Source organism: Coregonus clupeaformis, chromosome 24 (genome assembly GCF_020615455.1).
Source record: "Coregonus clupeaformis isolate EN_2021a chromosome 24, ASM2061545v1, whole genome shotgun sequence".
Taxonomy (NCBI): Eukaryota; Metazoa; Chordata; class Actinopteri; order Salmoniformes; family Salmonidae; genus Coregonus; species Coregonus clupeaformis.
In genome coordinates this window covers 41,915,795-41,938,727 of record NC_059215.1, presented here as the reverse complement: position 1 = coordinate 41,938,727, position 22,933 = coordinate 41,915,795, and the positions used below count along the sequence as shown (strand labels likewise).

Here is a 22,933-nt window from a genome sequence, read left to right as displayed (position 1 = left end):
AGAACATTTTACATTTACATCCCGCCCTGAATGTAAGCCAGGGCGGGATCCGCCAGTGGCGGTTCCCGCATGCGCTATTCTTTTGCAGTCTGGACGCGGAGGGGTGAACATCTCCTGCTCTGACTGCAGCTGGGAGGGACTGCTGCGCGAGGACTGGGCCACTTGTGAGTGCTTTGGGATGGGGGTGGGGCTCCCGCTGCTCGTTGAGAAGAGTAAGAACGATACGTGCTTTCACGTCAGAGTCTCCAAAAGTCTCCAATAACACCAGAAAAAGTTGCTAGATTTGTCGCTAGTCGATTTTTTGAAAATGTGTCGCTAGAGGGTTCTGAATACTCACTAAATATAGTGACAAAGTCACTAAGTTGGCAACACTGTGACAAACTAATTTCTGAAGATTATTATTTATTTCACGTAATTAGTGATTAATTTATATTTGACAATCATTTTAAGATCAGCCTGTTACGTGAACTGAACTCTCATTTTAATTAGGTGAAACTATCCCTTAAAAAAATATTTGGGGAAAATAAACATTGATCATCAAATCATAGTGTAAAAGCAGGTGAGCTGGTTCTACTCTTCTTGGCCTTTTGCTGGTGTTTTGTGGTGGAAAACTGAGCTGGTTGAGCATTACACATCAAGAATGTTACCCATAGATAAACAGGCTAGAAATGTTTAAACAATTTGTTGCAAACAAATGAAATTGTATTTGTCACATACACGTGTTTAGCAGATGTTATAGCGGGTGTAGCGAAATGCTTGTGCTTCTAGCTCCGACAGTGCAGTAATATCTAACAATTTCACAACCTATAACCAATACACACAAAAAAGTAAGGAATGGGATTTAAGAATACATACATATATGGACAAGCAATGACAGAGCGCCATGGACTAAGATACAGAAGAATATTATAGAATAGAATGCAGTATATACATATGAGATGAGTAGTGCAAGATATGTAAACATTACTAAAATGACTAATATTCAATTTCTTAAAGTGGCCAGTGATTTCAATAGGCAGCAGCAGCCTCTAATGTGCTAGTGATGGCTATTTAAGTCTGATGGCCTTGAGATAGAAGCTGTTTTTCATTCTCTCGGTCCCAGCTTTGATGCACCTGTACTGACCTCGCCTTCTGGATGATAGCGGGGTGAACAGGCAGTGGCTCGGGTGGTTGATGTCCTTGATGATCTTTTTTTTTGCCTTCCTGTGACATCGGGTGCTGTATGTGTCTTAGGGGGCGGGTAGTTTGCCCCCCGGTAATACGTTCGGCAGACCGCACCACCCTCTGGAGAGCCCTGTGGTTGTGGGCGGTGCAGTTGCCGTACCAGGCGGTGAAACAGCCCGACAGGATGCTCTCAATTGTGCATCTGTAAAAGTTTGTGAGGGTTTTAGGTGATAAGCCAAATTTCCTCCTGAGGTTGAAGAGGCTCTGTTGCGCCTTCTTCACCACACTGTCTGCATGGGTGGACCATTTCAGTTTGTCGGTGATGTGTACGCCAAGGAACTTGAAGCTTTCCACCTTCTCCACTGCGGTCCCGTCGATGTGGATAGGGGGGTGCACCCTCTGCTGTTTCCTGAAGCCCACGATCATCTCCTTTGTTTTCTTGTTGAGTGAGAGGTTATTTTCCTGGCACCACACTCCCAGAGCCCTCACCTCCTCCCTGTAGGCGGTCTCGTCATTGTTGGTAATCAAGCCTACTACTTGATGATTGAGTTGGAGGCGTGCTTGGCCACGCAGTCATGGGTGAACAGGGAGTACAGGAGGGGGCTGATCACGCACCCTTGTGGGGCCCCAGTGTTGAGGATCAGCGAAGTGGAGATGTTGTTTCCTACCTTCACCACCTGGGGGCGGCCCGTCAGGAAGTCCAGGACCCAGTTGCACAGGGCGGGGTTCAGACCCAGGGCCTCGAGCTTAATGATGAGCTTGGAAGGTACTTTGGTGTTGAATGCTGAGCTATAGTCAATGAACAGCATTCTTAGATAGGTATTCCTCTTGTCCAGGTGGCATAGGGCAGTGTGTAGTGTGATGGCAATTGCATCGTCTGTGGATCTATTGGGGCGGTAAGCAAATTGAAGTGGGTCTAGGGTGACAGGTAAGGTAGAGGTGATATGATCCTTGACTAGTCTCTCAAAGCACTTCATGATGACAGAGGTGAGTGCTACAGGGCGATAGTCATTTAGTTCAGTTACCTTTGCTTTCTTGGGTACAAGAACAATGGTGGCCCTCTTGAAGCATGTGGGAAAAGCAGACTGGGAAAGGGAGAGATTGAATATGTCCATGAACACACCAGCCAGCTGGTCTGCGCATGCTCTGAGGACGCGGCTAGGGATGCCGTCTGGGCCGGCAGCCTTGCGGGGGTTAACATGCTTAGTGAGTAGAATACTTGGAAGCGGTGGGTGGTGTGCGCGCCTCATAAATCGGACCAGCAGGCCGCTCCGAGTGCCTCTCCTCCGCCGGCGATGTTTTGGGCCAGCCGCTGGAATCAGTTCAGTTGCCCTGGGGGAGCAAGTAAAGGATCTGCTTCGGGAAAGTCGTATTCCTAGTCGTAATGCTGGTGAGTTACCGCCGCTCTAATATCCAATAGTTTTTCCCGGCTGTTTGTAATGATGCAAAACACTTTCTGAGCTAATAATGTAAAAAATAATACATAAAAAAACAAAATACTGCAACTTTTCCTAACAGTCCTGATCCCCCCTGTCACAAGGGGAGTTATGGCTGATTTAAAGTAACTGTCCAGTGTTCCCAAATGTCTATGAAATATGACCAATAACTAATTACAATGAGTGAAATAGTTTTCCTTCCAAAATTGTTTAATTACAGTGCCTTCAGAAAGTATTCACAACCCCTTGACTTCAAATGTCAAAGTGGAATTATATTTTTAGACATTTTTACAAATGTATTAAAAATGAAGAAATTGTCTTGAGCCAATAAGTATTCAACCCCTCTGTCATGGCAAACATAAATAAGTTCAGGAATAAAAATATTCTTAACAAGTCACATAAAAAGTTGCATCGACTCACTCTGTGAGCAATATTTTTGAAGGACTACCTCATCTCTGTACCCCACACATACAATTATCTGTAAGGTCCCTCAGTCGAGCAGTGAATTTCAAACACAGATTAAACCGCAAAGACCAGGGAGGTTTTTCAATGCCTTGCAAAGAAGGGCACCTATTGGTAGATGGATAAAAAACTAACAGACATTGAATGTCCCTTTGAGCACAGTGAAGTTATTAATTACACTTTGGATGGTGTATCAATACACCCAGTCACTACAAAGATACAGGCGTCCTTCCTAACTCAGTTATCAGAGAGGAAGGAAATTGCTCAGGGATTTCACCATGAGGCCAATGGTGACTTTAAAACAGTTACAGAGTTTAATGGCTGTGATAGGAGAAAACTGAAGATGGATCAACATTGTAGTTACTCCACAATACTAACCTAATTGACAAAGACAAAAGAAGGAAGCCTGTACAGAATACAAATATTCATGCATCCTGTTTGCAATAAGGCACTAAAGTAAAACTGCAAAAAATGTGGCAAAAAATTTACTTTATATCCTGAATACGAAGTGTTATGTTTAGGGCAAATCCAACACAACATATCACTGAGTACCACTCTTCATATTTTCAAGCATGGTGGTGGCGGCATCGTGTTATGGGTATGCTTGTCATGGCAAGGACTAGGGATTGTTTTTTAGGATAAAAATAAACAGAATAGAGCTAAGCACAGGCAAAATCCTAGAGGAAAACCGGGTTCAGTCTGGTTTCCAACAGACACTGGGAGACAAATTCACCTTTTAGCAGGACAATAACCTAAAACACAAAGCCAAAAATACACTGGAGTTGCTTACCAACATGACATTGAATGTTCCTGTGTTGCCTAGTTACAGTTTTGACTTAAAATTGGCTTGAAAATCTATGGCAAGACCTGAAAATGGCTGTCTAGCAATGATAAACAACCAACTGAACAGAGCTTAAATAATTTTTTTAAGAATAATGTGCAAATATTGTACAACCCAGGTGTGCAAAGCTCTTAGAGGTTTACCCAGAAAGACTCACAGCTGTGTGCGCTGCCAAAGGTGATTCTAACATGTTTCAGGGGGTTGAATACTTATGTAATCAAGATATATTAGTGTTTTATTTTCATTTGATATTTTGACACATTTTATTATTTTTCTCCCACTTTGACATTACAGTATTTTGTGTAGATCATTGAAAAAAATTACAATTAAATCAATTTTAATCCCACCTTGTAACACAACAAAATGTGAAAAAGGTCAAGGGGTGTAAATACATTCTGAAGGCAGTGTAAGTATGTAAAAATAAATAAACAATATTTTTTTTTAACAGAATGGTGTGGGCGTATACCGGTCATAAAAAATATTCATGACAAGTAACGGCTGATTGGCCAGCTCAGCCAATGAGCCAACGTGACTTCACATTATATGAGGAAATAGCAAGCATTTTTCAAACAGTCTGTTTGATATTTGAGGTGGGGATTTTTCACTAATTTATGCTTTTGCCACAAATACGAGTATAGGGCGAGTCAACAACATTATTTGTGTATGAGTTAACAGAATATGAACCTTTAAAAGTGAGATTTTCCCTGGACAGTTCCTTTTATGATGAAGACTTCAACCCGGTTAAGGTCAACCCTGTTACTTTAATTGCCACCTTTTATAGTAACTTTTCCAAATTTAACCTCTGGGCATGGGAAAACATATTTTTTATTAACTTGAACATGTTCTCTTTATGACAGAATATTAAGATTATGAAAAAAATATATATATAAATATAAAAACACTATCCAAAAGTCACTCTATTGGTTTAACGAGCCAATAGTAGTAGTAGCAGTAGTATTAGTAGTAGTAACCCCAGGTTTAGATTGCTGGCGCAGAGAGCCGACTGGTGGGTGAGATTATAGTAGTAGCAGTAGGAGTAGTATAATGGGAAGTGCAAATACGGAAGTAGTAGTGATGGCAGCTGAGGTGACGTTAGTAGTTGGCAGTAGCACAGCTTTTAAATAGTTGCAGCGATTAGTATAATAAGTAAGTAAGCATCAAAACAAGTATTACTATTGATATTGTTAGCATAGTATTAGCAAGATTTCATTGGGCGGTAAACTCAGTTACATGATTAATTCAGTCTTTGACACACATTTGTATTTTGAAGGATTTCTGGGTGCCTATATTTTTCCTCACCCTCAGAACTCTAATCTTGGGCATTAATGGAGTTTGGGCATTAGTAGCGCAGCAATCCCACAAGAGACAGCCATATAAGAAGAGGGAGACAGACCGCTTATGCTGTTGCCTAGCAACACGTGTACAAAATTTGAAGCGATTTAGTGCCCCCATACTGGTTTATCATGGAGGTCATATGTTTACTAAACCCACATAAATGTGTGCTGGCTGTCAGGAATTCTAAACTCAGGGGTCTATCTCAGTGTTACTACTGTACATTGATACATCGATGACCACAATGTGAAACATTGTACTCCCTTTTAACTGTCTTACATCACAGATTTGTTGAGGCAGGCATTATGTTTATGTTTGATTAAATGACAAACATTGTGTCAAAATGCTTATCAACAGAAAAAAGCAGCCAGTATTTCTGCAGCAGAGGGATTTGGCTCATTAGCATTTAAGGTGAAATCAGAGCCATGAAACGCTGAAGTGAGTGAGAGAACAGGCTCCACAAATCTGATTGAAGCTTCCCTCAATACGATTGGTCAACCTATAAGCTATAGCATATAAAAAAGCTTTTTAGTTTGCATAAAACTGCCTTCAGCAGCTCTGTGTTATTTTGTGTGTGTGTGTGTGTGTGTGTGTGTGTGTGTGTGTGTGTGTGTGTGTGTGTGTGTGTGTGTGTGTGTGTGTGTGTGTGTGTGTGTGTGTGTGTGTGTGTGTGGTGAGACGGAGCTGATGAGGCATCCACTTAGCACCAATTTAGGTCATGCTAAACAAATGCTTTACTGGAGGAGGCACAGACAAATGGGACCATCGCTTCTCTTCTTGAGGAGATTTCATTTTCTTAGCATGTTTATTGGGGTATATCACCAATGGCAGGGAGTTTATTTAGCATTTAAGGGATGTTTATATTTAATCATTGCTTTTATATTTAATGATTAAAGTGACAATGTACACACTTTGTACATATCCCATTTACAACCAAGTTGTATGTGCTGAGACCAGTTCAATGGAAGATTTTCCTTAGTGGGTTTTTCCCGGGTCTACATTTTGTGCCAAAATGTAAAGATCTTCTACCTTTTTTTATTTTTATTTTTTATTTCACCTTTATTTAACCAGGTAAGCCAGTTGAGAACAAGTTCTCATTTACAACTGCGACCTGGCCAAGATAAAGCAAAGCAGTGCGATAAAAACAACAACACAGAGTTACATATGGGGTAAAACAAAACATAAAGTCAAAAATACAACAGAAAATATATATACAGTGTGTTCAAATGTAGCAAGTTATGGAGGTAAGACAATAAATAGGCCATAGTGCAAAATAATTACAATTAGTATTAACACTGGAATGATAGATGTGCAAGAGATGATGTGCAAATAGAGATACTGGGGTGCAAATTAGCAAAATAAATAACAATATGGGGATGAGGTAGTTGGGTGGGCTAATTTCAGATGGGCTGTGTACAGGTGCAGTGATCGGTAAGGTGCTCTGACAACTGATGCTTAAAGTTAGTGAGGGAGATAAGAGTCTCCAGCTTCAGATATTTTTGCAATTCGTTCCAGTCATTGGCAGCAGAGAACTGGAAGGAATGGCGGCCAAAGGGGGTGTTGGCTTTGGGGATGACCAGTGAGATATACCTGCTGGAGCGCATACTACGGGTGGGTGTTGCTATGGTGACCAATGAGCTAAGATAAGGCAGGGATTTGCCTAGCAGTGATTTATAGATGGCCTGGAGCCAGTGGGTTTGGTGACGAATATGTAGTGAGGACCAGCCAACAAGAGCGTACAGGTCACAGTGGTGGGTAGTATATGGGGCTTTGGTGACAAAACAGATGGCACTGTGATAGACTACATCCAATTTGCTGAGTAGAGTGTTGGAGGCTATTTTGTAAATTACATCGCCGAAGTCAAGGATCAGTAGGATAGTCAGTTTTACGAGGGCATTTTTGGCAGCATGAGTGAAGGAGGCTTTGTTGCGAAATAGGAAGCCGATTCTAGATGTAACTTTGGATTGGAGATGCTTAATGTGAGTCTGGAAGGAGAGTTTGCAGTCTAACCAGACACCTAGGTATTTGTAGTTGTCCACATACTCTAGGTCAGACCCGTCGAGAGTAGTGATTCTAGTCGGGTGGGCGGGTGCCAGCAGCGTTCGATTGAAGAGCATGCATTTAGTTTTACTAGTGTTTAAGAGCAGTTGGAGGCTACTGAAGGAGTGTTGTATGGCATTGAAGCTTGTTTGGAGGTTTGTTACCTTCTACATTTTTAACTTTCAAAAACTGAAATCGGTGTACAATATGCATAAAATATGTGGATTGCTTATGATTAGCATACTAATGACTAATCATCATATTAATCAGCTCATTTGTGACCTCAAATTTCAGAATGTTGGAAGTATTGGGCTAAAGACTGATTGAGAGATGCTCTAATCTCACATAAGGTACAGAACAATAAAACACAGATGTGAATGTAAGGTTGTTTAGAAATATGCAGGAACATGTACCAAATATCAATGAAATGCATGTTATACTGTTAGCATTATCATGTGAAGGAATTATGTAACAGCATAGGAGTTACTGTATGTATGTCCACAATTGAGGGATCAAATCTAACATTTCCCTTTTAATATATATATATATATATATATATATATATATATATATATATATATATTTAATTTTTTTTATCAACAAGCTTTATTTTTGAGATTATGAGAATTGAATTCACAAGATTACAGATGAAACCATTTTCAATGTATCAGTATTAACATCCAATATGTCTTAGCATTTCTTATTTATTCATTTTCAGAGGTTATCTTTATCAGTTGCATGGTCTCATTATTGACTTATTCAATGTATTCAATGAGAGAAAGCTTACCTAAATTTCCAAATCCTTTATCTTTGCGTTTTAATAATAAGACGTTTATTATTTTGTGGAATTGAATTGCCATTATCCATTTTCACAGATTCATACAGTATACATTGATATCAACATTGCATTATATTTCACCCAAATATAATAAACAAACCTGTATGAAATATGTTTCATATTGGGAGCTTGGCAATATCATAGTACGATCATCTTACTGAGTCAATTTGCAATGAATACCATCTGGGAATGATTTAATTTTTTTGGCATTAGATCATCAACTTATTTTCAATTCCACTTCATATTTAACTCCAATTTTAATCTATAGTGTACATTTGCTTGCTGTAAAATGCAATTACTATCCCAATATGGATACACTATAGAATTGAAGATATCTGTAAGCAATAAAGGATTGTTAGTTTCGCACATTCCTTCCATTGCAATTGACCTGGCACAAACTGTCTCTGAGTTAGAAAGACACAGAAGACCTCATGATGTTGGTAGTGATCAATCACCGAAGACGATCACATGAAACGCTATACAGCCAGTACATGTAAGGGCACTGCATATAATCTCCAGCTAATGGCACATGCATGGGGATTCTTGGAGTGGAACCCCACAGCCATGCAGCCTAGTGAAAGTGGATCGCTCAGGGTTCTGAGAATGGAAGCCACGGAGTTGAGAGGAATGAAAAGCCAATGGGTTCAGAAATCAGCAGGGAGAGCAGGCGTGACACCAGTCCCACCAGCCGTTGACATGTCTCTGTGTCGCATCAGCAGGTGTGTAGATATGTATCATGTTTCACACTCCATGTCCAGAGGGATGGCTACCCAGATGGGATTTTAAATGCTACATTTAATGTGGTATCATTTAGTGAGTTAGTTCACCCCTCATTGGTTACCATCTGCTGCCCTCTCAGCCGCTCTGCTCTCACTGTCTGAGTAGGATGGGAACATTCACACTGTACTGTACTCTACTCTGCTGCCAAAATGCCCTGATCTTACTAGGGACTCACTTCTAGGAATGGACTGTATCTACATTCACCACACTTTACACAACTTAGTAAAATGAGTAAAATGTCTCTCAAAATCAAGTGTCTCACAAATGTGTATCTCACAATTTTTGAGTATGGATAAAATATAGACATTTTAAGCTATACAAGGTCATATTATGACAAAATAAAATACAGTGAAAAATGTTGCTTCTTTGTTTAGTGAAAAATGTGTTGTAGGCAATGCCATAACAATCATTCACAACAAAACTGATTGGACAAAAAAACTACTTATGCAACCTGGTATGCTTCAACAGAGTTGTAATAAGATAAACTGTCAACCACAATCTCATCAATTATAGTGTCTATTTCCCCCAAAAAACGTTTGTCACTGACCTGATATGGGAAAAAACATCTATAAAAAAAACACACCTTATCTATGTATGATGATAAAGTTTTTCTCTTATTTCAGAATACAGTTCAGTACATTTTTAACCTGCATCAAAGTAAGATAACATTGTAATATACTTACCACTTAAGTGAAAACGTGTTTTTTTGAAGAAGTCCATGGAGGGTAATGTTGCTTTCTTTTTGCCTTGTATTTCTCTGGTTACTCCAGTGAGAGAAAATACAACAAAACATTTTAAAACAAAATACTTCAGCTACCACTCCATTACGCTTGCATGTATTCACTTTTAGGATAACCCCATCTGTAAAATCTCGTGCAGCTTGAATTCTACGGCTTGAAGCCACACATTTATTTGATTTTGTGAGTTAAATTATTCTCCATTGGGTGAGTTTATTCCTCTCACATCAGCCTTTTCATTTCTGGAGACGGTAGGCTAAAAGACCATTACTGGCAGAGTTAGACAATCAGCCAGTGCCCCCTCCCTTTATTGACTGGCTCCCTTATCACAGTCGGCAGCAGACAGCTGCCGACTGGCCTCACCTTCCAAATTATGCCAGTTTGGAATTGTTAATCGTGCTTACACTGCCCTCGATATGCTTGCATTTAACACCCCGATATGACATTTCATTTGAGGAGGGTTGGGGTGTATTGGGTGACATATTTGGGTGCTTGGGGCTGGGAATGAGGTGTTTAGAATTTTCCTTAATTTGAAGACCGTGACAGGTCGAGGGGGGAAAAACTGTGCAAAACATACATGTGTTCAAGTTGGGGGGGACTATATTATCTTATTGTAGTGTAAAATAAGGTGGCCAATAGGTTAATGACCCCCTCCACTTGAAATGTCTGATAGTGATAGCCTATCATCGGAGAAACCCTTTTTTCCCTTAAGTCAACTAAGTCTGACCACTGCTTTAGAACTACTCAGGATTTCCCAAATAGTAAAACTGTGAAAACACACTTAAAATCATGAAATATTGAGAAAACATGCAGTGCGATGTCAGTATTGGATGTGTAGGCTACACGGAGGAGGAGGGGGACGACTTTCAGATGACATTGACGCTATGTAGATGGGAGTTGAGAATTGCGCTCCCCTCAACGTTTCTGGTTGTTGATGTTAGACAGTTGCACAAGGCGAAGCGGCTGCTTCTCGTGTTGATTCAGCCACCTCGTCAGCACCTAGCCGCTGGACAGCTCCCTGCAGCGGGATACGTGCTCGCTCTCCTCTAAGACACTTTTGGCGCTTGTTCCAAGTCTTTTAATGGAAAGACAATATCTTTATGTTCCAAGTAAAACTGGAAGTTTACAACTTCAGGGGGAATCTACGGATACCTCGTTTCGAGATTTGTGGCAGGCAGCACATCGTCGGTGGCAGAGAGCACAGCTTTATTGTAAGTAAATTGAGTTATTTGATGTGTGTGTGAATTACAATTCCGTGAATTGTTCATTGTCAGTGATAATTACAGTGATTAAACTCGTATAGTTGAACGTGTCAGTATGGAACGGTGCTAACCATAATTACGTTAGACCATGTCTTATAGCCAATTAAATGCAGAATATGGCACTCCTGGTTAATTGAATGGTTCATAAAACTGTAAATGTTTTGCCATATAGAAGTGCGTTTGGTTTTCTATTCATCGAATAGAATGGAAAACTATTTGTGCAGCCTGATCCGTAAAGCTTTATGCTTTGGGCATTCCTTTGTCTCCAATGCAATTGTGCTCCAGTTTGGTTGAGACATTGCTGTAGGTTTTCCTGTCCACTGAAACCAGTGCATAGGTAATTAGTAATCTTATCTGCAGGTGTCAATTGCACGGTGTAATTGTTGCTCTCTCATGTTGGATCTGCATTTGTAATTCTCGAATGTTATGTTGCGTTTTGCGCGTGAGCTGGATGACTTGGATTCTTAACAATGTCTGAAAGTTTTTATCTTTGCAAATAATAATGCATTCAGGCCTACTCGATAATGGACTGTATTTCAAATGCAAATTGTGTTGATGTGATTTGTAAGAATATTGGGGGTGAGAGAAGTAGGCTATAGCCCAATCTACGCACAACCCAATCGTCTGCGTTGCTTTATGGGGGAAAAGGTCCTGTGCCATCATTGCTTTTTATAGCATTGTTGTGTCTCAGACTCTGCATTGCATGTGAGACGGTTATTAATGTCTTGAGTGGAGTCGATGGAAAACATCTCACTTTCAAAATGCTTTATATATTTTCAGTAGCTTACAAATAGCCTAGGTGTATATTGAACAGTCAAGCTACATATAATGCCTGTAAATGGCAGCTATTTGTAATTCACTCATTGAATTCGTTCTTAGATTACATTCTCATTATGGAGCTAATCAATTGTAATTGTCATCATGTTGTCTAATCCATTTTCCAATTTGAGTGCGCTCTCAAAAACCGACCAATCACTCTATTCACCGATTCCAGGTTAACAGCAACTGACAAGCCGTGTCCCCATTGCCATCACCTGCTTCCAAGCTTCCAAACATTTGGTTAAAAGGTTTTGGTCAAAAATCGCGAAACTGCTGTCTGCGTGGACTGGTGCTGAAGCTCCCCGTCCCAAGGCCAGGACCACTACCAAATCGAGAGACATGGCGACGAACGGCACCAAAACAGATGGACAAGTAACAGAACTTAACGAAGTGGCAACTAATGTCAAACCCAAGTCACTGGACGTGAAAAGCGAAAAGACGAAAACGGATCTTCCCGAAAGAGAAACATGGGGAGGGAGATTCGATTTCCTTCTGTCGTGTGTAGGTTATGCAATTGGACTCGGAAACGTATGGAGATTTCCATATCTATGTGGAAAAAACGGTGGAGGTAAACACGATTTAAAAAAAAGTCATATAACGTAAGTTCATTTCACTATTCAGTAAGTGCTTCGTCCATTTCGAGCACTCTTATTATTATGTGAAATGAAGAGTGAATATGTCCCTCGTGTAAGAGCGCAGACAGGCATGATTCTAATCCTTATTTAATTATTCCAATTAGCTTCTACAGTGGGCTGCAAATAACATTCCATTGCATATGTGTGGTTTTATTCTGTCGTTTATATTTGGTTTGATTTACTTGTATCTATGCAGGAGCCTTCTTGATCCCCTATTTTTTGACACTCATATTCGCTGGGATGCCCCTGTTCCTGCTGGAGACCGCTCTTGGTCAGTACACCTCAATTGGTGGGCTTGGAGTCTGGAAACTGGCTCCCGTGTTCAAAGGTATACATTCTACTCATGCAATGCTCTTACTGTATCTTCTACAATATTTTTTAAAAATCAAATTCCTAATTGCCTTGTGCATCCTATCTGTATTGTGTGGTATGCTAATTACGGCCATAACCAGAAAATATAGAGTTCTTCTGTATATCTCCTTGAATATGCTGGAGCATTAGGAGCATGCACAAATATGTCATCCATTTCCATCTCATAGGTGTTGGCCTTGCAGCAGCTGTCCTGTCCTTCTGGCTGAACATTTATTACATTGTCATCATAGCCTGGGCCATTTACTATCTCTACAACTCCTTTACCACTGTAAGTACCACACCTTTACCTCCTACGAGCCACATGGGGACGAGACGGACACGGGTTCCAGCTTTGCTCGCTGAGGATTGTAACATGCTTGTTGATATCATGTGAGATCTCTCATTGTGTCAAGGAGGAAAACGCATTATCCTTCTGTTTTTCAGGATCTTCCATGGAGCTCATGTGGCAATTCATGGAACACAGACAAATGTTACTCAAACTACAGTATTGTTGATAACACCAATCTTACCAGTGCGGTGATGGAGTTTTGGGAGTAAGACATTGACTGCTTTTTTCTTTGCTTCAGCACAGCATTACAGTACCCTGCATGCCTGCTTGAAAAGTATAACAAGAAAGTCCCTTGCTACAAAGCATTCTCCCAGTGTGTATAATAGTCTTATTGTTGCTTATAGGCGCAACATGCATCAAATGACCGATGGCTTGGAAAAACCAGGGCAGATCCGAGCGCCACTGGCAATAACACTGGCCATCGCTTGGGTCCTGGTGTACTTCTGTATCTGGAAAGGGGTGAGCTGGACTGGCAAGGTAAGAGATTGGTTTCGCATGGCAGATTTAGGTGTATGGAAAAGCTCTCTGGCATCCAATGTGTGACAGTGATGCAATATTAATCGTTGTCATATCACCTTCATTAATCATTTATATTGCACCGACTATTGTCCAGATTGATTTTAGAATGAGAGGAGATGCATCAAACATTCAGTAATCATGTGCAGGCTCATGGCGCCTTCTTTAATTCCAATTCTCCTGACACAGAATTGGGGAGGGGGAATTTGATGATAGAAGGAGGAGCAACCAGCCCTCTAAAATCTGGTTTTGTCCTTTCCTCTCCCCCTCAGTTGGAGCCAGTTCACTCCCTGGCGGTGCTACATTTCGTAAATCTAATGTGTCATGTGACCATAGCAAATAACGTTTGTTGTGGCCGCAAAACGCTCCACCCCCCTACGTTTTTTTGCTCTCAAATCTCATACGGGGTATAATATAAGCATAGCGAGATGGCGTCTAAGCAAATTTAAGCTTCAATGAATTTCTTTACTGGATTTCTGTTTATTCTCTTTTTTTCTGTTCTCTGTGCGAGAGACTGGAGGACAAGAAATGAATCGGTTTTCCTCTCTAGTGAATAGGCATTTGTTTAAGCTGAGACTGAATTACAAATGTGTTAATTCAATGGCGTATAGCTCGTCTGCACTTAACAGTGTTAACATGCATTTGTTTCCTGCTGATGGTGACTCATTGATTACATTTTCTAGGTTGTGTACTTCTCTGCCACGTACCCCTATTTCATGCTATTCATTCTGTTCTGCCGTGGAGTTACTTTACCTGGTGCTATGGATGGAATTCTCTTCTATATCACCCCTAACTTTGAAAAACTCAAAGAATCTGAGGTAATGAATGAACTTATCATTCTATGTAAGATAAATACTGTTATGTGAGTCAGTCATTTTTCAGCCCTTTTTTTCAAATGGTTATTTCCCCTTGTCAGGTATGGCTGGATGCTGCCACTCAGATATTCTTCTCCTACGGTTTGGGACTGGGCTCACTGATAGCTCTTGGCAGCTATAACCCTTTTAATAATAATGTTTACAGGTAAGATGGAGGTAGGCTTCTTTTAAATGGAAAGATAATGTATGAGGCAAGACTTGAAAAGGCAACCATTAGACCAGTATACCTTAATGCAGGGGTCGGCTAAATATATTAGGATTTTAGTTTTGGGTCAAACAATTATAAAATCACCAGAAATCCAGCTAAAATTTAGTTTAATTGAGGAAATCTGTTCCCAAGTATTCCTACAAATAAAATAAAAAGAGTAATGTGATCGTGTCTCAATGTAATCAAGGTATGAAATTATTGTTATTTTCAAATACAATCTCTTTCTGGGCTTCGTTGTGGTCAATTTGCAATGTACAGATTATTATGTTCCGGCCCCCCGACTATCCTCTCCGACAAAAATCCTCCCACGGCTGAATCTAGTTGCCTACCTCTGCCTCAACAGTATATGTGTCTATAAAGTGGACCTTACTATTAGCCATTTACAATGAGAAACCTAGATTAACGTTATTACAATCAATACAGTATTATGATTCAGTCTAATATGGGGCCCTTCATACAGCTTTGGATGTGCATAGCATAAATAAAAGAAGATTAGGCAAAAATTTCACAACATCTTCTCCAAGCACATTCATGGTTCTAGGTCACACAAATTGCTCATCAGTTATATAATCATGTAGGCTCAACTTGCATTAATTTTAATTTACTTGTTGTTTATTAGTGGCCCAAAATTATTTTTGTGGTCCTCTGTAGCTCAATTGGTAGAGCATGGCGCTTGTAACGCCAGGGTAGTGGGTTCGATCCCCGGGACCACCCATACGTAAAAATGTATGCACACATGACTGTAAGTCGCTTTGGATAAAAGCGTCTGCTAAATGGCATATTATATTATTTATTATTATTTAGCTAGGGGCCAAACTTTATATCATGCAATTTGGTTTGTAAATAAGGGTTGATTTTTGGAAAACTCTTCTTTGCAAATAGGGGCTTGGTATCCATTAAAAATTGACATTGCATTATTTAATATTTAGGTATTACTGTGATATTAAACCTATTTGGATAAAGGAACATTGTTCCCCATTGGATTGTTGAACAAAAAGTACATTTCATATTGTTTTACTATCTCATTGCACACCTTTTATGGCCTACCGAAACATATTATTAAGCAGGGATATGTTTCCACTCAGCAATAATAAGGAATAAGCTCTCTCTCCTGAGAAGGGCCTTTTTAGGAATCCATGATGATGCTACAGAAGAGATGACAAATCACTGTAAACTCTGACAACAGGACATTTTCATGTTTCCTTTCCCCAGAGACTCTATCATAGTGTGCTGCATCAACTCCTTCACCAGCATGTTTGCTGGCTTTGTCATCTTCTCTATTGTGGGCTTCATGGCGAACGTGACTAAGAGGCCTATACAAGAAGTTGCAGCTTCAGGTAAACCCAATGCTCCCACTGTAATTGCACCATCAGTGCACAATAGGGGCTATCTATTCTGACTTCTGCTCACAGCAATCTAAATCTCCTCCACTCCCACTGAAATGTCACCTCTGCTTCTACCTCAATCCACACAGAGAAATGCAGCCAGGAGAAACTGTGAGCCAATGTGTTGTGTTGTGTGTTTGGTATGCAGGTCCAGGCCTGGCTTTCCTGGCCTACCCTGAGGCTGTGACCCAGCTGCCTGTCTCTCCTCTCTGGGCTATCCTGTTCTTCTCCATGCTGCTGATGCTGGGGATTGACAGTCAGGTAAGGCTGTTTTCATAGACTGCTCCGCAATCTCTTGGTGCTTTAGCCCAATCCTCTCGCTATCGTTCGCATGCCATGTCAGGGGAGTTGGCTAAAGCACCTACAGATCTAGGACCAGGCAAGTGTGTTTAAATATGTAAGCACAGGTACATATCCCGCTGTTTTCCCCTGGTCTCTCTGCATGAGAAGCTCATTTCTGTTTTTTACGTAATGGACAGATATAGATGAGCCTTGACTTTTACTGTCAACTCCTTTTAATGCAACTATGTCACCTCTCTCTTGGCCCCCAGGTGCTCTGTTGTCATGCATCTAGCTTGTGTATGATATTTGGGTTACTGCAAGGCCACTGAGTCTGCTAGCAATGATACTAAATGCTGCTACTCATCTTCATACAAAACAGATCAATCACAAGTTGACACACTAGTGCTATTGCTATTTTTGTGATTAACCTTTATTTTTAATATGGAACTGTAAATATTTATACAGCAAGGGAAATGGCTATTTTGCATGTTAGAGTTATATTTTCAAGGTGGCTGCCAAAATGATGTCTCTAGTACTACAAAATGTTTATTTAGGTAGTTCTGGATAACATGTTGGTTATCATATTGTATGGCTTTCCATTATCTTAATTAATTCAATATAATCCATCAATGTCTATAATCTTGGTCATTAGTTACAACTGTTACATGGTTATCATACTACTACATGAACATCAATGTTATAAATAAACAAATGTATATTTACCCATTAATTAAAATTAAAGTACAACAATGATACTATCCTTCAAGGGATCCATGTCCCAATAATTTACAATTACCGGTGCTTCATTTTTTTGGTCCTTTTAACTTTTAATTTTATAGAAATTCAAATTTACCAAATTATGCAGTTGATAAAAATTCTTTTTTTTTTGTCAAATCAAAATACAAACAGGAGCAAGACTATCAATGATAGTAGAAACATCAAAGTGGAACTGACAGCATTTTGGCAACATTATTCAAATCTATTCATATACACCCCCAGGAAGAATATGACATTTTTACATTTTCATAAATTCTTAGAATGTTTGGGAATTACATATACTAAGGCATTTGTGAAAATTCTATAGCAATATAGAGTGGGAAAGCAGCTAAGAGTGGGAATGCGGCCATGCGTTTGCACAATTAATAGACACTGCAGTGAATAAAACCTAAGCACAGACCGGTGCACCATAGCTACAGTAGGCCTTTATGCAAACAAGCCATTTGCCACACACACCTGCCATCATTCACTTTGAACTGGACTATGTGTTTACAGGCAGTTGCAACAGCTTGACTTTAGATCATTAGAACGCATTTGCCAAAAGCCACAAAATACACCTGAATGGATTTCTGCAAATGTCAATACACGGGAGTCCTCTTACATTTAGGAACTTTACAGTCCTATTGATCAAACAACCATGAAAAGGTAGGCTCTCTCTCCCTCAGTTAAGCACATCAACAACAACAAGATCAGAAACTAATGCTAGCCAGAGCAAGATTAGGTAAAATCTAATGAAGGAACATTAGATAAACCATCTCAAACTTTTTCAACTAGTTGGCCGTCAAAATTGCACTGAAAGACGATTGGGAATTGTAGCCTACTCATCCTTCTGTAGCTTGCCTGCAACCCATCACCCAAGCTAACTGGCTAAAGTTGGTTAGCTTGCTTGCTAGCTAACTACTTCCAGACACAAATGAGAGAACACCTCACTCTGACCATTTTACTCGCCCTAGCAGAGCTGGTTAGGCTGTTTACATGTTATCTAGAGCGTTTGTGACTAACTATTACTTTTTAAACCTACATTTACTGACACCGGTCATATTCAGCGTTCGTAAATTCATCAGTTATTCTAGCTACGCTCTGACACTCAGTGTTTTGAAATCGGAGTAGATAGCCAGAGTGAATTTGCGAACGCAAAATATATGCTAACTGTATAACAGTCGTTCAAGTTCTTGCTAGCTAACCAAATGACATCGCTAACTGTGTATAACCACCAAAAACGATATGAGGGGGAAAAGTCTCTCACTCACCCTCTCCTCCAATGACATGCATGACATGACATCCTCCTAGCAGCTAACGGTAGCCTCCGTGTTTTTAGCTTGCTACATAAATAGATACGCTAGCCTATTAGCCACGTTATGACTGACTTTGATCATTGCCCTTGATAGTTTGATTGTATTGACATTCCCCTTAGTTACAGTTGTCCGTTTTTGTCCAAAATATTGAGTAATTGAAACTGAAACAGTGCATCCCGAAGGGAGGCAGCAAACAATATACCAGGCCAGCTGTGATATACAACCTGATAGGAATATTTTTTGGACTACCAAGAAATGTTTTGGTGAATTATATTAATCATGCATTGAACTGCATCCATCTATTCTGCCAAAAATGCCTTAGTGTACATCATGGAATGTTGAGTCAAATATAGCCTATTTTTAAAACCTCTTATGAAGTTGGGTTTGTAGCATAAAATGGGAATTTGATATTTTTGAATGATATTTTGACTGTCTGTTTTTTTTCTTCATATCTGCAAAGTAGTTAAAACGCTGTCAGTTCCACTTTAAGTGTTGCATTACATACACTACCAGTCAAAAGTTTGGACACACCTACTCATTCAAGGGTTTTTCTTTATTTTTACAATTTTTACATTGTAGAATAATAGTGAAGACATCAAAACTATGAAATAACACATATGGAATCATGTAGTAACCAAAAAAGTGTTACATTTTTTGTAAAAGATTTGAGATTCTTCATATAGCCACCCTTTGCCTTGACAGCTTTGCACACTCTTGGCATTCTCTCAACCAGCTTCATGAGGTAGTCACCTGGAATGCATTTCAGTAAACAGGTGTGCCTTCTTAAAAGTTAATTTGTGGAATTTATTTCCTTCTTAATGTGTTTTAGCCAATCAGTTGTGTTGTGACAAGATAGGGCGGGGGGGTGATATACAGAAATAGCCCTATTTGGTAAAAGACCAAGTCCATATTATGGCAAGAACAGCTCATATAAGCAAAGAGAAACGACAGTCCATCATTACTTTAAGACATGAAGGTCAGTCAATACGAAACATTTCAAGAACTTTGAAAGTTTCTTCAAGTGCACTCGCAAAAACCATCAAGCTCTATGATGAAACTGGCTCTCATGAGGACCGCCACAGGAATGAAGACCCAGAGTTACCTCTGCTGCAGAGGATATGTTCATTAGAGTTACCGGCCTCAGAAATTGCTGCCCAAATAAATGCTTCACAGAGTTCAAGTAACAGACACATCTCAACATCAACTGTTCAGAGGGGACTGTGTGAATCAGGCCTTCATGGTCGAATTGCTGCAAAGAAACCACTACTAAAGGACACCAATAAGAAGAAGAGACCTGCTTGGCCCAAGAAACACGAGCAATGGACATTAGACTGGTGGAAATGTGTCCTTTGGTCTGGAGTCCAAATTTGAGATATTTGGTTCCAACCGCCGTGTCTTTCTGAGACGCGGTGTGGGTGAACAGATGATCTCCGCATGTGTAGTTCCCACCGTAGAGCATGGAGGAGGAGGTGTTATGGTGTGGGGGTGCTTTGCTGGTGACACTGTCTCTGATTTATTTAGAATTCAAGGCACACTTAACCAGCATGGCTACCACAGCATTCTGCAGCAATATGCCATCCCATCTGGTTTGGGCTTAGTGGGACTATTATTTGTTTTTCAACAGGACAATGACCCAACAGACCTCCAGGCTGTGTAAGGGCTATTTTACCAAGTAGGAGAGTGATGGAGTGCTGCATCAGATGACCTGGCCTCCACAATCCCCCGACCTCAACCCAATTGAGATGGTTTGAGTCGGATGGCAGAGTGAAGGAAAAGCAGCCAACAAGTGCTAAGCATATGTGGGAACTCCTTCAAGACTGTTGGAAAAGCATTCCAGGTGAAGCTGGTTGAGAGAATGCCAAGAGTGTGAAAAGCATTCATCAAGGCAAAGGGTGGCTATTTGAAGAATCTCAAATATAAAATATATCTTGATTTGTTTAACACATTTTTGGTTATGATTCCATATGTGTTATTTCATAGTTGTGATGTCTTCACTATTATTCTACAATGTAGAAAATACTAAAAATAAAGAGAAACCCTTGAATGAGTAGGTGTGTCCAAACTGTTGACTGGTACTGTAGATACTAAGCAAAATACTGTAAATATCTCCCCTTTGTAACTGTGCGTCCACCCTCTTTGTGTGTGTCTGTGTGTGTAGTTCTGCACAGTGGAGGGCTTTATCACAGCTCTGGTGGATGAGTTTCCCAGGGCACTGAGGGGCAGGAGAGAGCTCTTCATCGCTGCTGTCTGCCTGGTATCGTACCTGATCGGCCTGTCCAACATCACACAGGTACAGCACAACTCTCTCTCTCTCTATCTCTCTCTCTCTCTCTCTCTCTCTCTCTCTCTCTCTCTCTCTCTCTCTCTCTCTCTCTCTCATCATTAGCCAACCATCAAGATGAACTACAAAACCTCCAAGCTCAATGAGACAGTAGTTGATAAAAATTGGAATTACATTGGATAGCACTATCGCTGTCTAATTCTATATAAAAAAGAACAGATTTGTTTAGAGTAGAAAATGGATCCCAACCACCATCTTTCCCTCTGAGATGAGGACATTAATATAACGTAAAGACCACAGACCATATGGTTTCTTATCGTAGTAGGACTCATCCTTCTGTGTTGTGTCACTAGGGAGGCCTGTACGTGTTCAAGCTCTTCGACTACTACTCTGCCAGTGGGATGTGTCTCCTCTTCCTGGTGTTCTTCGAGTGCATCTCCATATCCTGGTTCTATGGTGGGTAGAGTCGCTAGACAACATCAAATACACACAGTAGCTACATTATTGCAGTGAACAGTATACATCAGAAACACCCTATTTCAGCATTACAAAATGACTTGTTACAGTGATGTATGCTCAGGCAAGAGGTGATGAACAATGAATGAACTAGATGCACTAGTTAAATCTGAAGGTTGAATGATCAAATAACCTCACATTTCTCCAGAGACATTAGTCCACCTTCAAACCCTGTTTACCCTTAGGGACATAAACGCTGCTCACATGTCCTAGACTACACCAGCTCTCCTCCCTCATTACAATTCATGGCAGACCAGAGGAAAATAGGAAGAAATTGAATTTGAATATTTTGATCATGCATTCATTTGTCTCGCAGGTGTGAACAAATTCTATGACAACATCCAGGAGATGATTGGCTACAAGCCCTGTATATGGTGGAAGCTGTGCTGGGTCTGTTTCACCCCTCTCATCGTGGCTGTAAGTAGTACACCATACATATCCAATAGAACATCCAGTACCATGACATGAACGAAAAGAACAAATCACATCAATATGACCTGCCTCAAGCAATTTTGAGACAGAGAAAGAAAGTGACTGAGAAGAGGTGGTGTCAGGATTAATAAGGATCGTACCATGTCTCCCACAGGGGGTGTTTCTGTTCAGTGCAGTCCAAATGGTTCCTCTCACCTTGAACAACTACGTGTTCCCTGCCTGGGGCCAGGGAGTGGGCTGGCTCATGGCTCTGTCCTCCATGGTCCTCATCCCTGGATACATGGTCTACATGTACTTCGGACTCAAGGGCACTTGGAAAGAGGTAAGCTACATAATGATTTATGGAAATGGTATGTTCTCCCATTTCTCTAAGAGCAAGATAATAAAAGCAATTTGGTGATGATTGATATGTTCCCCTAATAAATTATTATCATGTGTTGAAGTAGTAATTATATCATTTCAGTCAGGTTCTCCTCTCTGGACATGTTGGGGACGCATTCATTGTGTTACTTAATTAACGGTTTTGTTGTGATTCTTTCTCAGCGCCTGCGGATAATGTTCCAGCCTCCTGCAGTGGTCCGACGACCACAGGAGAATGGACCTGAGACAGTGGTTGCCGAGACCAACATAGCGAGTCCCTCTAACGCGGCCAACCCAACTAGTCCTTCCAACCCGGCTAGTCCTGCCAACCCAACTGCTGCAAGCCCGGTTGCTGCAGCCCCGACCAACCCAGCACCTCCAGCCGTTCCAGCTACTCTGGCTAGCCCTGTGAACCCAACCAGTCCGATCGTTCCAACTGTCCCTACCGTCCCTACCGTCCCTGCCACTCCAGCCAACCCGACCAGCCCTACCAGCCCTACCAGCCCACCACCCAATCCGGTTAGCCCAACGGCAAAAGAGACGGCCATCCCACCACCCAACATAGTGAGCTCAACAAACCTGACCAACACAGAGGCCAATGTCTAGACCAGGCAGAACCCTCATGGAGAACGTGTAGTCAACGGCGAACATTACAAAGGACTTCCAAGATTTTAATTGATTCACCTACCTCCAGGGGCAATATCTGATCAAACCGGATTTTAAAATCATGTTTAATTTTTCTGCATTTGTAAAACCAACCTGTTAATGTCTTTTTATTGGTATGCATTACAAATACAAATATCAAAGACTGTTAGTGTTCACAAAAACTACCGTAATCTGAGTAAAAAATATGTAAACAAACTGTGTAATACTGTGAGAAAAGAAAACAACTATTGAAAATATAGAATAGCAATTTGTTCAGTATCTTCATGAACCAAGTAAATACAGTGTGACTATAGT

The 22,933-nt window shown here is 40.5% G+C and overlaps 1 protein-coding gene across 1 annotated transcript; it reads left to right on the top strand.

The window, feature by feature from the left end:
* The first annotated feature begins 10,483 nt into the window (after positions 1–10,483).
* On the top strand, positions 10,484–22,868 carry LOC121538558 (sodium- and chloride-dependent GABA transporter 1-like). Its single transcript, XM_041846685.2, has 15 exons — positions 10,484–10,841; positions 11,887–12,279; positions 12,543–12,674; positions 12,886–12,986; positions 13,142–13,251; positions 13,391–13,523; positions 14,246–14,380; positions 14,479–14,582; positions 15,858–15,982; positions 16,179–16,291; positions 20,543–20,674; positions 21,019–21,121; positions 21,498–21,598; positions 21,768–21,935; positions 22,157–22,868. Exons 2-15 carry the CDS (start codon positions 12,051–12,053, stop codon positions 22,577–22,579), a joined length of 2,109 nt encoding a protein of 702 aa, XP_041702619.1. The 5' UTR covers positions 10,484–10,841; positions 11,887–12,050; the 3' UTR covers positions 22,580–22,868.
* The last annotated feature ends 65 nt before the right edge of the window (positions 22,869–22,933 follow it).

What these genes read in the sequence shown, in the direction of transcription:
- LOC121538558 (XM_041846685.2), top strand. Translation starts at nt 12,051, where the DNA reads ATGGCGACGAACGGCACCAAAACAGATGGACAAGTAACAGAACTTAAC. An exon ending in ATGTGGAAAAAACGGTGGAG is followed by an intron (nt 12,280 to 12,542) that starts GTAAACACGATT and finishes GTATCTATGCAG; the next exon opens with GAGCCTTCTTGATCCCCTAT. An exon ending in CTCCATATCCTGGTTCTATG is followed by an intron (nt 21,122 to 21,497) that starts GTGGGTAGAGTC and finishes TTTGTCTCGCAG; the next exon opens with GTGTGAACAAATTCTATGAC.